General features: G+C 37.7%; 1 protein-coding gene across 1 annotated transcript in view; it reads right to left on the bottom strand.

Moving 5' to 3' along the window:
- Positions 1 to 9,264: 9,264 nt before the first annotated feature.
- The window catches only part of STX7 (syntaxin 7), a 46,535-nt gene continuing 37,377 nt past the window's right edge, over positions 9,265 to 18,422 (bottom strand). The window contains exons 8-10 of the mRNA XM_007190872.3: positions 17,529 to 17,601; positions 13,482 to 13,564; positions 9,265 to 10,599 (exon numbers count right to left, since the gene is read on the bottom strand). Coding sequence (XP_007190934.1) covers positions 10,507 to 10,599; positions 13,482 to 13,564; positions 17,529 to 17,601 — 249 coding nt within the window. The 3' untranslated portion in view covers positions 9,265 to 10,506. The remainder of the gene's footprint in view (positions 10,600 to 13,481; positions 13,565 to 17,528; positions 17,602 to 18,422) is intronic.

The following is an 18,422-nucleotide window of genomic DNA, read 5'->3' as shown; positions in this document are numbered from 1 at the left end:
TAAAAAATAGTAATTTTTTGTGATTTATTTTCTCATTCTAAATACTCACATTCACAGCTTATTTTTGTATTCATAATTTTGTGTTCTTGTTCTTAAAGAAGGCCTATCCACCTGGCACTAGTCTGTTCAACACAAGCTGTTATCTGGTTCCCATTCAGGCTGTGACTTAGCAAGGGCTGACCCTGCAGGGACAGATGCAGAAGACAGAAATGTTTTTAATTTTGATGAAGTCTAAATTAATTAAGTCAATTGACCACAAATGTAATAATTTATATTGGGACTCTCAAGTCTCTTCCACTGATCTATATGTCCATTCTTGAGCCAATATCACATTGTCTTCATTACTGTGCCTTTGTAGTAAGCTTTGAAATCAGGTAGAAGTCCACCAATGTTATTTTTCTTTTTCAAAATGTTTTGGCTACTCCATGACTTCTGCATTTTCATATAAATTTTAGGATCAGCTTGTCAATTTCTACAAAAATTCCAATTGGTATTTTGACTGAGATTGCATTGAGTTTATAGATACATTTGGAGATAACTGCCACCTTGCAATATTGAGCTTTCAACCAATCAACACAAACTATATGTCCATTTTAGATATCTTTAATTTCTCTCAGCAATATTTTATAGTTTTCAGTGTACAAGTCTTTTATATTGTTTGTTAAATTAATTCCTAAGCATTTTACTCTTTTTGATGCTAATGTGAATGAAATTATTTTCTTAATTTGTAGAATGTTCACTGGTAGTATATAGAAATACAATTGATTTTGTACATTGACCTTAGCCTCCAACTTTGCAAAGCTCACTTAGTAGTTCTAGTAGCTTTTTTTTAAGATTCCATTTAACTTGCTACATAAACGGTCACATCATCTGAAAGTAATGACAATTTCACTGCTTCATTTCCCATCCAGATGCCTTTTAAAATAATTTTTTTCCTGATTGCAATGGCTATTAACACCAGTACAATATTAAATAGAAGTGATAAGTATAGGCATCTTTGTCTTATTCTCAGTCTCAGGGGCAAAGCATTTAATCTTTTACCATTTTAGATGGTGTTAGCTTTTTTCGAAGATGTCTTTAGCAGGTTGAAGAAGTTTCTTTCTCTTCCTAGTTTGTTGAGAGTTTTACCATGAATGAGTATTGAATTTTGTCAAATGAATTTTCTGAATCTACTAAGATGATCATGTTGGTTTTTTGCTTTATTCAATTAATATGGTATGTAATATTAATTGTTTTTAGATGTAAACCAACCTTGCCTTCCAATGTTATATTTTTAATACCAAGAATGTCTTTCTCAAGGACCTGGGAGCCATCCCATTAAAACATAATCATCTAGAAAGACTGCACCTTTATCTCCTAGTCTCTGTGAAAAGGTAGGGAACTAACCTCAATAAGCACCAATTAGCAAACAGAGATGGCCTAATGGCATTGACCAACCTCCCCAATAATGCCCAACGGTACTTTTCACCACCTCACTTCAGTGCTTAAAAATTCTCTTACCTTTTGTTTCAGTGGAGGTAAGTTCAATCTCTCTCTCCTTAATTACAATAGTCTTTAATAAAGTCTCCCTTGCCTGTTTAATCTGCTCAGTGCAGTTTTCTTACATTATGATGGCTTTCATAAGGAGAAAGGAGCATGGGTTCTCCCTTTGGTGGTTTTAGCTGGGGAACTGAAGTCACTATCCACTGAAGAGAGTCTTAATAAAAGGAAACTATCTCTTTGCTGGTTAAAAGGTGGAGACCTACAGAATGGGTGATAGAAGGTTGATGTAAACTAAGAAGTACTGTGATTCAATTATAGTGTTCTCATTCTTTTTGAGAGTCTCTAGTTGCATATTATAATTTAAATGAAAACAACTACCTAGCTTTATCCCCTTAAAATATTGCTATTGATAGAAAGGCCATTTCCCCCTCTCCCTGTTAACGGCTTTCCCAACAGTACCCCCATAGTTTTAAAGGAATTACAAGGGCAAAGAAGCTAAGAGTCTGAGATAACTTGGTATAATTGATGACCCAAAGGAAAACACCACATATTAGTGATTTAAATGCTATTCAACCGATAAAATTGTGCCACTGTAGTATGTGCTTGCCTGTGTGTATCCCTGTTTCTCCTCAATAATTATGCTTCAATAAAAAAGAATACTGTCTTCCAAATAGTACTGTCATTATATAAAAAACAATCACATCATTAAATTTAGATAATTTGGAATTATGGAAATAGTTGGAAACAGTCATAAGCAGAGAAATAAAAGTTAAATTAAAAGTATTGAAGGATAATGTAACTGAGGTTTTTTGGTTTCCTCAGTGAGGGCAATATTTATTCTTGCTCTAAGATCTTGATATGACAAATGTTTTCCAGTTAATTATTCACCCAACAAAAAGCAGTCAATTTCTCTTTGCTCTGTTCCATAGAGCTTGAGGGGGTTTTTAGATGAAAAAAAAAAAAAAAGAATACAAATGTCATATTGAAATCATTAGGTGGGAGATTTTGGTCTTTCGTTTTCTCTTAATACAATGATTTTTTTTTTTAAAAGGTTAAATCATACTACTTTACAAATCATAAATAGCTTTGAGGATTAGGAAAAAGTAGACCTTTAAGCAGTCTTCTTTGTTTAGTCAAAAATGACTGGCTAACCTCACCCTAGTTCTCTGAGGCACATTACTACCAAGTCTTAGAAAAGCAAATCAGCAAAAGGCCTGACCCATGAATCTCAGTGATCCTTACATACCTAAGTGTCCCCTCCAACCATGTTTAATCTAAACCAAACATTGCACAGTACCAAAATAAGGCCTACTTTGTTTTTCTAAAACCCGTATTACTTTGTCAGTGTGTAATATATTTGGGATTAAAGGTTGTTCCTTATTAGAACTATTCAGGAAAAAAGTCTAGACTACCCCCAAATCAAAGGATACTGTTTGCTGTGAGTGATCAAATCCCTCTCTGAAATAATACTCTTCCCCTCCGTCCGCATTTTGAAAATTACAGAAAAATTAATAATGTAAAATGCAATCGATGCTGAATTATTACCCAACAGACTAAGTTAAGTGCTTAAGATACCAGCAAAGCAGATGAACCAGAAATTACTAAGAAATTTTAACTGTGATGAATTTATGCAGCATTTCAAAATAAGAAAATCTAGAAAAAGTCATTTTAATTTCAGTATTTAGGTGTTTTATGATCTTCTGAAAAAATAAATTTTCTTTTGAATTACATATGGGGTTGTCATCACAATCTTTTTAGTATTTGGAGCTTCTAAAATTCTTAATCCAGCCTTGGACACAAAAACGCTAAACACAGAGGGTTAAGGCATCAAAGATGAAAGCTAGTACACTCACAACTATTTATATTGCAAAAGCTTTGCTCTTCTGCAAGAACATGCAGTTTCCCAAACACTAACCTCTCTTTACAAGGTTATGCTTATTAGCTAGGATTTGAAGCTCAATAGCAACACTGTTCATCCATGGTTCAATTCAGATTGTAATTTCTTTTTAAACTACCTGACCCTTATAATCATATGGTGAGTAGGTCTGATCATTCATCTTCCTGAGGCCAAGTACTTGGTCTGAACACAGAGTCACTTGTGTTTCTGAAGCCTCTCAGCATCATGATGATTGGGGTAGAAACTGCTGATTGAGAAAAGTTTGAAAGAAACCTTTCATACAATGTTTTCATTGTCTTGTTCTTTTTCTGGAACTAAAATTCCTGATTGGAAAAGCGAAAGTCTTCCTAGATACAAGGATGAAGTTTTAAGAGATGTTTCTAATTATTGTGGAAGCTATAAACAATTTCATTGCCCCCAATGTCAGAATTTGCTAAATAAGATTTTGCTTTTCCTAGGGCCCAGTATTTATTAAGCACTCAGCAAATTCTTATTGAATAAATGAATGACTCTACCCAACTTCACATCCTTGTCTTGAAGCTGTATCATCCCTCATAGTATTAAAATATTGCACTAGTGTCCAGCTTCATATCCAGTGCACCACAACCCACATGCTGTCCAGATTGGATTATAGTTTGGAGGAGAGCAATCTTTGAGCTGATTGTTTAGACTGGGTTTCTGCCCATCCCTGAACCAATCACTAAGGCAAAAGGAATGGGATGGGCTGATTTATCTAAAGTAGTGCCCACCATCTCTGGAGTTAGGTTGGAGTCAATTCCACCCAAAGCATGTGGCTGCTACCCAAGAGAGGAGAAAAAATATTCCAAAGGAAAGTCTGAGACCATTAAGAATTGGCAAGAGTTGCATGGCTTCTGGGTAGGCAACTTACACGTACTGACAATGTAATTTCTATTTTCAATATGACTCAATGAAAAACTGATGAATTATGTTAGAAATCATTCCTTCTCTCTTAAGATTAAAAAAAAAGCTCCTTTAAATTGGTTTGGAAAAAAAAAATTAGTTACATTTGATGCCATGCTCTTGTTTTTAGGAAGGGACCCTAAGATAGGACACCATCTATTGTATAGTGGAGTTTTAGACTTTAACTAGACATTGATTAGGTGACTGGCCTTGAGGGTTTCTTAAACAGTTAACAGTGCTATTTCCAAAGAGGTTTTAAATAAAAAAGTTGTTTCTAAGAAAATTTTCCCTAATTACAGGTTATAAAAACATTCTTTAACATTTTCCTTCTTAGCACGTCATTCCTTCTTGCATCTCAGACCTTCCTTCTAGTCATTTTTCTCTACTCTAAATTCATCCTTATTCTTTAAATGAAAGTTTATTGGTCACAAATACTCCTTTTAAAAAAACCCCACCTAAATATGTCTTTATTTTGCCCTTGTTCTTGAAAGATAATTTCACTGGGCACTCATTCTAGATTGACAGTTATTGTCACTTAGCACCTTGAAGATGTTATTCTACTGTTTTTCGGCTTCAATTTTTGGAACTGAAAATTCGACTGTCAGTTTGTCATTCCTTTGCATGTGGATATTTAGTTATTCTGGCTGCTTTTAAGATCTCTTTGTCTTTGTTGTTCTTCAGTTTCCTTTTACTTATCTTGCTTGATATACATTTTATTTCTTGTATATGTGGATTCATGTTTCTGATTAGTTCTGGAAATTTCTCAGCAATCATCTATCTCTTCCATTTTTTTCTGTTCTCCATCTTTGGGACTCTGATTAGACACATATTAGATCTTCTCATTCAATCCTTCAGGTCTCATCACCTGTCATTCATATTTTCTATCTCCTTATCTGTCCTTACTACAGTATGTCTTATTTTCTCAGTTAACTAACTACTCATGAAAGCTTTTCATGATTAGGTCTTCAGCTATGCAAGTTACTAAAAGCTTGTATCTTACTCCTGGGCTAAATCTCTAGTTTCTAGAGATGTAAACTTGGTTTCTTTGATCCTGGTCTGACTTTAGCATTTCAGATGTACCATTTAACAGTTGATATGAAACTTCCAGAAGGCACTCACTAGAAACTGAAACTAGTATCAGTAAATCTTTGTTGAGGGTAAATAACTGCATTTCTAAGTTTCCACCAATGCTAAGAGATTTTGGAGTTAGTAACTACTGTCTAACGGTACTTACAGTAAACACTTAAAAATTTGTACTTTGGGTTTGCCAAAGTGGGAATTAATGCCCTTTCAAGTTTATTTAAAGACTCAGTTCAGTTCTAGCAGACTCCCTCTAAAACAAGTAAGGGTGTTATGCATGTAACGACTGCACAGGAAATCTGGTTTTGCCTTCCACCACTTACATTTTAAGCAGGAATGCCATCACTACACAAAACCTACAAGAATCCCACTCTGAGTAATTAAATGACCAACCTCTTAAAAACCTGCCAGAAGCAACAGGGTCTATAAAAATCTATTTAGTGTGTCAGTTATTTAGTTCTACTTCTGCTTTTAAAATTAGAATTATTTGGAGAAAAATAAGGTTTCCTAATATTCATGATTTTCATGTTAACAAAAGGATTGTGATAACAAAGGATTAAAATTGACAAATTGAAACAGTATTTAAATTATGAGAAAATGGGTTAATGTGAGCCATTGAGGGTGTTCTTTATTTCCTTTTGATACCAAAGAAAAAAATAATAAAAATTGCCAAGAGATAGGGCAGGGTTAAATTAAAAATGTTTTAAGGGACATTTTACTAGGAGCATGCATAATGCATTGGCTTTGAGTGCATTCTGAAGAAACATGGATTCCAAAATTCCCTTCGCTCTTTCCTCCCTTTCCAGTGCTCCTCCCTCTATTGGGAGTAATAATTTTGCAAAAGTCCTATAAATGTCAGTGCTGACTATCAGGACGTCCCTAGCTCTGAATCCAGATGCTGCCACCAAAAGATGGAAGGTTCTTTCCTGGAGACAATACATACAGATCAACTTTCAAATTAGTAGCTACTTTTTAGAAAACTATCACTTTTCTAGTAGTCTGTTAACTGAGGAGAGAGAATGAAATTCAGTTACTTGGTAATGAGGTAACAGGATAAACAGGAAGCCAGTCCTTAAGAATGAGCAGTCCCCAGGTGTAGGTGGTGCAAAGAATGATGAATCCATCCTCATTCATTGTTTTTCCCTCACCTCCTTCCTCTCCCACCCACCATTTTCTTCCTAACATCAAGTGTTTTTTATGTGCTTAATACCAAAATGTAAGCTGCTTGAGGGCAGGGACCACATTCTTTTGGTTCACTCTAATACCCTCTGTGCCTGGGCACGTGGCAGCCTGGCACAAAATAAATGCCAAATTAAGTACACAAATATTTATTGGGCAACTAGGGAGGGAGAGAGGGAGGAAACAGCTAGCTGCTGGGGTCCCAGAGTATATATAATACAGAGACTTTGTTCTGGTCGGGAAATAGACTTATTTACCATTTAAAATCAGTGTTATTTTTTTTCCCCACCAAAGAACCCCTAATGGAAGAGAATTCTGTGAGGCTTTCTGCTTCACATTGTTTGTGCTCTTTCCATCTATCAGCGTTTCACCATCGTGATGGGCTGTCTGCTGTCACCTCAGCATCACTGTCCCGTCGTTCCGTAGTGTTCTTTGCACTGCAGGGAAGCCAGAAACTACATTTTCCAGAACCTCCTTTGCTTTCTGGTTCTAAGTCAGCATGGCCCAATAAGAAGCATTTCCAGAGGATTGAGGAGGCAGAGAAGGGAGAGGCCACCCTCCCTTGGAGGCCATCCAGGCAGAAGTGTGCACAGGTCCGTGGGCACGGGCGTCGCAGCAGCTTCAAGATCTCTCACAGGTCACCTGCTTTGGTGCTGTCAACAGCCTAGATAGCTGGTGACAGTTCCTTGAGACTCACTGCATCGGTGCTGCAGGCTGAGGTGACAGGAGCTTCCTGGATGCTTCCAGATTCTCACAGGCTCCTGGGCCAGCTCCCGAGATATGCCCAGGGCGGTACTGCAGATGCACCTTCCCTCGCCTGCCCTTCTGATGCTTGGTGGAAGCTTCTGACTCCCCACATTGAAACCCTTTATGCTTACATCATCAGGTGGTTGTTTTCCTGGCTGAACCCAGATAGAAAGGTTAAAATACTTGAATTTAGCATTAAGAGAAAAACAGGTTTCCTACATGTCTTAACTTAGTGAAAGAGATAATGCTTCACTGAGTCTACTGACTTTGTTAAACCCAGCTGAAGTGAAGAAAGATGAACCTGCAGGTTTACATCAGGCAATTTCTTTATTTCCTGTGTGACAGTATTTTGAGGACACAGATTCCTAAAAAAGTGGGGGAAATGCTTTTATCTTCACTGATTGATGATCTATGTCTGGACAGTTGTTAAGCAGAAATGTGATGCATTCTGTCAAGGAAGTGGTCCACTGTAACACTTTCAGGCTCCTATGCGTGCCAATCTCGCTAACCGTATTTTCTTGCTGAGAAATACAAGGTCAAGTTGCTCAAATCTTATGGTGTACTGAAGAGGTCTGGGAGCCAGAGGTCAGTTTTTTGTTTTCCTAAGTGAATTATGAAAATACGCAATTTTTTTTTCCAGGAAAGAAGGATGCCTAATGATGTTCTTTCCCACTAATGAGAAATTTTCATCATATTTAAATGAACTAAAAATGTCATTTAACTCATAACTTACCCAAACAACTCTCATCTCCTTCTGAAATTTAATTTTTTATTGTAGTAACTGATCATGTGTAAAAAATAGTCAGTTTTGCTTTTCAAAAAATAAATGCTGAATAAGTTACCCTTGTGAATTGCTCTTCACTATAAAGGCGGACAATGACCTTTTTTTCCTTTATATAGCTTTCATCTTTTATTGTGACATTCCTTTTTCTACACGAAGAAACAAATGAAAATCACACCAACTAGAGAAACTACTCTGCATTTTCCTTGCTTAAACCACAGATTAATTTTTGTGGAACAAACTTTCAAAAGTCATTTCTTTTTTCATTATAAATTTGTCTAGATCGGTATTCAAAACACGATTTTTTGTGTGCAAGATTTTACTATTTTTTAACAAAAGCAGTGAAGACCCTGAAGAAGGACCCAGTGGCAACCTCTTCCAGGTGCAGTGTTCTCAGTGAGCGACACAGATACAGCTGCCGGGCACCCAGTGTACTCAGTGGGCCTGACTCCAGAGGCTGCCTCCATGGTTTGCTGTCTCAGATCAAGCTCCATCTGTGTCCATATCTGTATTTTTTTAGGGTTGATCCCATGCCTAGTAAAACAAGCTGCATTATGTTGAAACGGCACCAGTTATTTTTCTACCACTAATCATTGTGCAAAACCAAAACATTTTCATAATATTTAATGACCAGTACAACAGCCAAACCCTTCATGCCACACTGTCATTCAGTTTAAGCAAAGAGGCTGGTTAATCTCCGTCTGCGTCATTCAAGTATGTCTTCAGAACACACTAAAATGAACAATATGTGTCCCTTCATAAGGAAAGTTCTTCAGTTTGAGACTCAGTTCAACTCAAACAGATCCAGATATGCTGACAGTCACGAAAGTAAGCATCACCCTTTCAAAGAGATTCTAAAACTCACCTAAAGAAAAACTTTGTTAAGAACTTAAAAAATTTGGCTACTGTATTGTTTTTCATTTTATTTTTTCTAATCAAGACTACTCTTTTGTGGAAAAAATTGAGTGCTGATGACAAGCAAAGCAGCTTCTACCTATTAGCGGCAAAACCTTTTAAGATTGCCAAAATAAAAACTTTGAGTACGTCGGTACTCCAGCAAGATGCAGAATGGTGGCCATGTGGTTACATCTCCTCTGTTGAGATTGCAGTGGCAAAAGTGTGAGGTAAGTATCAAGTCCCACGGAAGCAGAGTTCTCCTGAAATAAAACTATCCGGACACTTTTTAAAATCATCTTTATTTTGGTTGCAAAGATACAATTTACTTAGTTACTTAATATTTTATTTGTTCCCATTTGAAGTCTCATAGCTTGCCATGTAAAACATTGCCTTCACTATCAAACTGCTATATAAGAACATTATAAAATACAAACTATAAACTAAGATAATCTTCTTTACAGTATTCAGATTAGTGCATTAAAACAACATTGATTTAAAAAGGCAAGTGAGTTAAGTGGCGAACATCCAATTCCCTTTCTAATGAAGGATGGTACAAAATGGTATGAAGGGAAACAGAATTTTAAGTGTTAGGTGCTCAAAAACAGTAACTGTGGGAAAGTTACTTCCCAAAAGTAATCTTTATTATTCTGTAGGACATAAGAGAAGGTAATTAATTTTCCATCATAACAGCTGTGGAAATACACAGCCGAATACAAGTTGGGATCTTTAGTATTCTAACACAATAGGTATTGATCTGTCATACTCTTCCTCCAAATCACATTAAACATTTATAGTGACCACAGAATCCCCTGCAAACGAACGTCAGACTTAAACAGAACCTATATAAAAACAATCTATCCTTAGTATTTTACTAGCCAATCTACAGCAAATGTTTACTATATACACATCAGGAGTAAGAGATATACTAGGAAGTTATTCACTGATTTCATTCAGAATAAACAAGGGTCTTCAGAGAAAAATAACAGTAAAAGTTAAATAGACAATTTGTGTTGCTGTGAACTAGATAAAAACAAAACTCCAAACACAAACATATATGTTAATTTTTAAAGTTATTGACAATACTTCCTCTGCTGGCCCAAATCAAAATTAAATTTAAGATTTGTAATTGAAGTAACACAAACATGGGTGCATGTTACACTGTGACAGAGAGGTGCACACAAAACACACACACACCTCTGAATTTACTAATTCCAAAAACTAAGTCAACAGGATAAATAAATTATAAATGAAAGGCATATACAATGTGGGCAAAAACCTAACAGTTACTAGGTCGAAAAGCATGAAGCTATGCCAGCAGTAATATTTAGAAAAACTTCCAGTATTAGAAAATATCAGATTTAATCCAAAGAAAACTTCCCCCCAAATAAAAATAACAAAGTATGGGAGCCATCCTTTAAGCAACAGCTTTAAAATAATAACAATAAAAAAAACCTACCATGATTTAAGGAATCTTCCTACATAATTTACATAATGTAGTGCAATAGTGTGCTCCTTTACAATCTTAGCCTTTCACTCCCCATATGATGAGACCGATAATTACAACTCCGATAACAAGGATAAAAATGATGATGCACAGGGTTTTCCTGGATTTGCGCTGCAGATGCGAAAAAACAAAAAGCACATTTACAGATGTAGTGGAGCACCTCTATAGCAAGTGAAGATCATTTGGTTCATTTCTAGAGTAAAACCAATAGTAATTTATTGCCCTCATTTGGGCTATATTTTTTTGCTTTTCAATACATATAGCACTATGCTTTCAAGAAATATTCTTCTTGAATTAATGGTATAATTCAGGGGGTAATTATTCAACTTCTGTTGGTACTTTTTCTAGATGTGTGGTTGGGCTTAATTAAAAAAAGATACAGACAAATAAAAATTAATAACTTGAGCAATAGAGTTTACCTATGTGTGAAAACAAAAAACATCTTAAAACCATCCATTTTTAAACTTTTATCAAAAAATTGCTCTTCAAAATGAGTTCTCTGACAATATCAGCAAATGCAAATGTTTGGCAATGTTTCTTAAAGTAGACTTATTAATTTCCCAAATCATTCCCATCCTTGAATATGAATGGAAACTGCATTCAAAATCCCTCAACATTCAAATAAAATATAAAACACAAAGAGCTAAAAAAAATTCTAATACTGTCATTTAAAATATAAAGGGGCTTCCCTGGTGGTGCAGTGGTTAAGAATCCGCCTGCCACTGCAGGGGACACGGGCTCGAGCCCTGGTCCAGGAAGATCCCACATGCCGCGGAGCAACTAGGCCCATGTGCCACAGCTACTGAGCCTATGCTCTAGAGCCCATGAGCCACAACTACTGAGCCCATGTGCCACAACTACTGAAGCCCGTGCACCTAGGGCCTGTGCTCTGCAACAAGAGAAGCCACCGCAGTGAGAGGCCCATGCACCGCAACGAAGAGTAGCCCCTGCTGGCCGCAACTAGAGAAAGCCCACACGCAGCAACGAAGACCCAACGCAGCCAAAAATAAAAAATAAATAAAATAAAATAAATAAATTTATTTAAAAAAAATAAAAATAAAATATAAAGGTTAAGAGTTTTGCTCCATTATTCATTCCTGGCCCAGCTGTAGCTTTCTATATTTCTCCAATGGCTTGTATATCTCACAGCTACATGCAGGAATCCTTTTTCTTACAAAGTAGAAAAATTTGTAAATTTACTTTGTGTCAACTAGAAGTAGCATAAAATTTACAAAAAGAATATGTTCCTGACTCTGAAATTATCCTGAAAACTACTTATACTTTTCAGTATTCCAAATGGCCATCTAATTTTTCAACAGAATATACTCTTCATATATTAAACACAGTTCAAGTTTCAAACTTATCATGCCTATGTATTTTCCCCAGATTCCACCTGGTTACCGCAGACCCATATGTAACATGCCTTCATCAACAATGACAGCTGTTCCACTAGAGTATCTTTTTTCCTGGGGCAACCTCTCCAGCATGCGGTGGTGAGTCCTGGGGTGCCGTGGTGATGAAAGCATTTTCCACCTTCCTCTATGTTCATGGTTCATCCAAACTATTTAGAAGCACTGCACCATATTTTGCAGAGGCATGAGTTTAATATCAGGGCTGCCAAGTGGGACTACTGGGAAGCTGCTCTCCTTCCAGCCCTTGTGTTGCATGGCTCTTTCCTCACCCCTCCAGGGCCTGTGGGATTAAGGATGGGGGCAGCTCTTGCTCTGGAGGTACAACTTGGGAAGATGTGCTCCTTTTCCCTAGGGTGGCTATAGGCCTTCCCTTCCACAAGGAAGAGTAAAAGTAAAACTTGGGGATATATCTATATCCTCCCTGAAGTCCAAAAGGAAAATGAAATTACATGGAATCCCAGTCACTGATGAATCCTGCTAAACACTCTGAGCAGCTTTAACTGTTGGTATTTACAGATTACTGCGTGTGTGTGTGTGTGTGTGTGTGTGTTCAAGTATTCATGAATGACACCTACATTCTAGGACATGGTGACATTAGCTATCCTGAGCTGCACATCTGAATCTCATGCACAAAGACAGTAAACATGAGTTACTCTGTCGGTGAGCACAATTGCTTGCATAACTCAGCATCCTCTATATGCACTGATTTGTCCAGTGAAAAAAATGGCATTGAAACTAAAGGGAACTTCTAAGATCAGTGAGAAAAGTGAAAAGCAATTAAAAAATACCTAGGATGGTGATAATATCTTAGAAATTTTATAAGAAGGTAATAAGTTTCTGAGATAATAATTATGCACAACTACATCAACAAAAAAAAAAAATGAAGTTTTAAAAGGGAAATCAAATGCTAGGGTGGTATTTAGGGGTTCCCAAAGAGCCTGGGCTTATCTTTGTTAAATGTCAAAGATTTACATATTAAGTGATATATTAATAGTTCATGGGCTAATATTTGTAGTCCTTTATATATATTTATATTTGACTCATATCTATGGATTTCCTATACTAACCTGATTCACTTAAGAAATCAGTTCATTCCTGGTGAAGAGTCTGCTGAATGCTGACAGAATACCTACTGGTCAAGGACACTCTAAGCTAACATAATTTCCACAGGACCTGAAGAGATCTTTCTGGGACAAGGATCTCTGCCTCTTTAGTCCATAGTATCATTGACAAAAAAGAAAGGTAGAAGGGAACAGCAAGAAACAGAGGGAAATCGCTATCAAAGAGGTTTCTGGGTTGAAATGTCAAAATGACATCGGAGACCAAAAGTTGTAAGAAAAGACTGGAGTTGTGTACTGCTCCCCTCAAGACTCTAAACTTCCCATCCCTGTGGGCACAACACCGGTTCAACCCTGAGAACAGACAGGCTACACGCAGTTTGAACTGATTGGCATATTTCTAGCCTGTCTTCCATGGCATTTTGAATTTTAACATCTCCAGCCGCTTTAAACCTGATTTTACACACACACACAAACGTTTAAAAGTCTGAGTTATAAGACAATTTAGCACAGTTAATATTACCTGATAGTCTGCCGCCCTTGACAGCTGCTGGTTTGCTTGCTGGACGTGCACCTCAGCATTTTCCACATTGGCTTCTATGCTATCTTTAAAACAAAACATACACACAAAACAGGTGCTGATGCTCTAGTAACAGAGCTGTACCAATCACCAGATTTTATTCAAGGTAAGATTAAACATGTTCACTATTCAAAGGTTAATATTAATAGTATATGGGTAAGGCTGACTTTTTTTTTTTTTAGTGATACTACTTCTCAGGTGATCCAAACAATACAGAAGAATCTGAAGGAAAGAAACTTGATTATTTTCATTATAGTGCACTCCAGTTCTACCTGGTAACCCCCGAAAGTACCGTCACCAGTACCTGCATTCTGTGATGGCCAACTCAGCAGCAAGCAAGCATCTGAACTTTGGTTTAGGGTAAATACAGAGAACTGAAAACCGTCATCTGCTGGGCGGCCCTCATCAACCTCCTTCTGTGCTGGAACCTAGGCTCCCCACAGCCTTGTCAAGCAGTGACATTTTCCTTCCCCCCTCCTCTGACATGGAGGTGGAACAGGTGTCCGTCTGTAGGATGTGGGACCACTGTTTCCTCCTCCTCCCTGCCAACTTTCAGTTTTAGAGCTCATGCTGTCCAACTCATTCAGCCCTCCTTGCTGCAGACATCCACAGGTGTCTTCTCTCCTCATTCCTTGAATATTTTAGCCCCTGAGTCACTGATATTCTTTTCAATGCTTCTCCTACCCTACATATCGGTGATTTCAATATCCAGTTGCTGACCCTCTAACAGCCAGGCCTCTCAATTCTCTGAACACATGTTTTTCAAAGACTTTGCCTGTGGCACTTTCTGAGCCACCCACATCCATGGTCACACCCCAAACCTGTCATTACCAATAACTGCAGCTTCTCTATAATCTCCGTTCCAGGTCTCACTCTCTGATTACCATCTGCTACCTTTAGAGTTCTCGCCTTCTAAGACCCCAGCTTTAGTGATCCTACCACTTTCTCACTGCCCCTCACATACTTCATGTCCTCACTTTCCTCTTCCCTAGCCTAGACTCCAGACACAATCATCTGTCACTGGTTTCCTGCATTTATCCTCAGCCTTCTTCCCTCCTACTGTGGTCACAGTTAGGTGACAAAACCCCAACCTGTCCCATGCAGCTGAACATGGGTGCAAAAAAGAATCACCGTGATGACATTTCACTTTAAATTCTTGACTGCACAGCACGCCTGCCTCATCTCCCCAATTCCTGGGACGCTAAGTCATACTTCCTCCTCTCTCCCCTAACTTCTCATGCCTCGTCACGCATTGTCATTCTCCACCAGTGACCTCATTTCTAGATCGCTGAGACAACAGGAGCAATCAGAAGACATTTCCACAGTCTCCTTTGATCCTACCCACTACCACATGAAACAGTCTCTGTGCTCGGACTTCTCTCCCATGGTTAGGGAGGACCTGTCCACGCTCAGTGAGAGCCAACCTCCCCATGCGTGTACTTTATCCCATTCTTTGTTGCCTAGCTCAAAGACCTCAGGCCAGCAATTTCCTCCCTCTCACTAACAATACTTCTTTCCCATCAATCCTATTGCTGCCATCTTAAAAACACACAAACAAACCCCCAAACCTCTCACTTATGCCACATCCACTGGCAGCTATGACCTCACTTGACTCCTAGAGTTATCTCCACTTGCTATCTCCAGTCACTCTCCTCCCAGCGTCTTTTGAGCCTACTTTATCATACTTTCACCTGCACTATTTCACCAGCACAGCTCTCATCTGAGGTCCCCTATGCCCTACACATTGTTAAATTCAGCAATCAATTCTAAAGCCTCAGTTTACCTAACTGAATAGCAGCATTTGAGAGAGCTGACCTGCCTTCGCTCTTGAAATGCTTTCTCCCCTCCATTCTAAAACTATACATTCATGTGGTTTTCTTCTGTATCACTAGCTATTCTTTCTTGGTCATTTTTGTTCGTTCCTCCTCGGCTCTCTAGGCTCTAAATCAGGGATCAACAAACTTTTTCTTTGTCTCAGATAATAAATACTTTAAGCTTTGCAGTTCATTCATATGGTTTCTGTCATAAATACTCAACTATGCCTGTTGTACAAAACCTGTTGTAGATAATGCATAAACGAATGGATGTAGTTTGCCGACCGTGCTCTAAATATTTACAAGTCCTCAGACACCCCTCTTCTCTATCTATACTTATCTCCTAGGTGATCTCACCTAATCTCATGGCTTTAAATACCATGTATGTACAGATAACGCCCAGATTTATACCCCCAGGCCAGACGTCTCCCCTTTACCCCATCTTCTCTTTACCAATGCCTATCAAACCTTTACCTGGGTGACAACTGGCCCCTGAATCTTAATATATCCAAAAATCATTGATCTATATCCATCCAAACATATGGACGTTTTTGGAAATAACATGTGAAAATACCGGTTTCCGCATCTCAGAAAACGGCGCCACCATGATTTTTGTGAGCCAGGCCAAAACCTTACAGGCATCCTTGAATTTACTCCCTCACATCCATATCCAGAGAGTCAGCAGATCTTTTTGGCTCCACATTTAAAAAATATCCAGAATCCCACTGCTTCTCACCACTTCACTGCTTCTCATCACTTCACTGCTTCCATACTGATCCAAGACAACACAGTTGCTCACGTGGATTCCTGCAACAGGCTTCTAAGTGTTTTCTTTGTTTTGGGTCTTGTCCCTTTGCAGTCTGTTCACCTAAGTCAAATGATAACGCTCCTCTGCTCAAATCCTCCTGTGGCTTCCCCTCCATTAATACAAAAACAGTCCTCACAGTGGCTCAGGGGCCTATGTGATCTGCTCTCCTGTGACATCGTCTCCGTCCTCCTCTTGCTCACTCCATTGGCCCAAGATGTCAGGCGTGCTTCTGCCTGAAGGCCTTTGCACCTGCTGTTCCCTCTGCCTGGAACACGTTCTCTTGCCTGCTCCCTTACTTCCGTGAAGTCTTCACTAAAATGTCACCTATCAGTGAGGCCTTACCTGACTCCCCCAGAAAAGCAGCACATTCCCCACCTCCTGCAGTCCTACCCCCAACCTGGCCTTATTTTCCCCATAACACTTATCACCATCTACTTACTTTTCTTTCTGTTTTAATTGTCTCTCTCCTCCAATTAGATTATAAGATCTTTTTATCTGTTGTTTAATTTCAGCTGAATCCTCAAGGCCTAGATTTATGCCTGGATATAGTAGGCATTCAATAAATATTTATTGGATGAATGAATGGCTTTTGAAATTTTACCCTGTGATCTACTGGGGCTACAGAGGAGGGTAAGAATGGACAAATAATAATTATATTAAACTATAGGTCCAAGCATTTCAACTGAACCAAATTCAGAAAACGTATTAGATATGTCTTTAGCATACCCACAGATATCTTCATATATCAAAACGATACAGATGATCAGAATCCTGATCAATGCTGACAACTACACCTTAAATGAATTACAATTACATTTAAAACTTAAAGGAAGTCTTAGTCACTGATTTTTTTTTTAAAGAATTTTTAAAAAAGAATTCTCTATATCTAAGTAATACAACTAAATTAACGTACTAAAAAAGCTATAAGAATTAATGTTCAGGCAAATGGCTACTTATTCCCTCTACCTTAAAAGACAAGATAGTGTGCACAATTATGAACAGATGTTTTCCCCAAAGTCCTTGGTGTGGTTAAGAATTAAATTGGGATGAGACAGAAACCAGAGGTCCTGGAAATAAGCTAGAATGATGTTAAATGTTACCTTCCATGATCTCAGCAGCAGTAGACCCTGATTAAATTTGGGACTTCTTAAATAAATAAAGCTGGTCATTTCCACCAGTAGGAGCCAAAAACGAGATCTGTTTTAGATAATGCCAAGGGTGATGCTTTGTCTATTACAGACACTGTACTTTTGATTTCAGGAGGACTGAAAGAGAGAGAGGAAGGAGCTACCCTGGCTTGAGAAGTTACCACAGGTAAACTGCATGTAGCTTGCTTCTGCCTCATGAAATCTAATGAGTAGGGCTTACCTATTACATCTCCTTGCTCATGAATCATCATTCCCAAATCTTTAAATATTTCATTAATATCCATAATATCAGCCTAAGAGAAAAAAAGCACATATTACTGGAATCAGAAATTCAGTCCCCAATCCACAAAAGGAGAAAATTTTAAGAAACACAAACCACTGCTCATACCTAGGTGAGCATGCATCTGGACCTAATAACATATATTTGGGGAATATCAGAAAACTATTTTACTATAGGAAATCCCAAGTAAGTAGACTCTGAATCTCAGTTCTCTAAAATAAGTCTGTGATGTTAAAAATATCAAGTGATTCAGAGTGGAAATGAAGGAACTATACAATAGAGAAGGGTTGTGGGTTACTGAATTTATGTCATGCAATCTGATTAGTTTTGTTATCATGAATAGTATTTCCTCAAAAAAGTAAAAAATATTCTTATTGTATTTCTAGTAAAAATGTAATGTCAATTTGACACTTTAAAAGAATAAAACATTAGGTATAAATTCAAAGCCTAACATTAATAAATCTGAATATGCAATGGAATAGTGATGGATAAATAAGTTATAAATTTAATTTTCTTCAATATATATCTATTATTTTGCTTGATTAAAAAGTAAAGTTTAAATACTTTATTCAGGAAAGGTGGGGCAATTTACATATTCATCCTGTGCCTTAGTTTCCCCATCTGTAGAAGGGCAATGATAATGACACAGTTAATTACTTCACAGAGCTTTATGAGAACTAAATAAGACAATTAACATAAAGAATTTATCACATAGTGCTTGGTGCATGAAGCCCTCAATAAATGGTAGCTATTGTTAGCTATTACTAGCCCGCTTTCTAGGGAACAGGTAGGTTCCCTAAGAACTAAGGCTACTAAACCTTTTATACCTCTTTG

Source organism: Balaenoptera acutorostrata, chromosome 14, assembly GCF_949987535.1.
Source record: "Balaenoptera acutorostrata chromosome 14, mBalAcu1.1, whole genome shotgun sequence".
Taxonomy (NCBI): domain Eukaryota; kingdom Metazoa; phylum Chordata; class Mammalia; order Artiodactyla; family Balaenopteridae; genus Balaenoptera; species Balaenoptera acutorostrata.
This window is presented reverse-complemented; position numbering and strand designations above follow the sequence as displayed.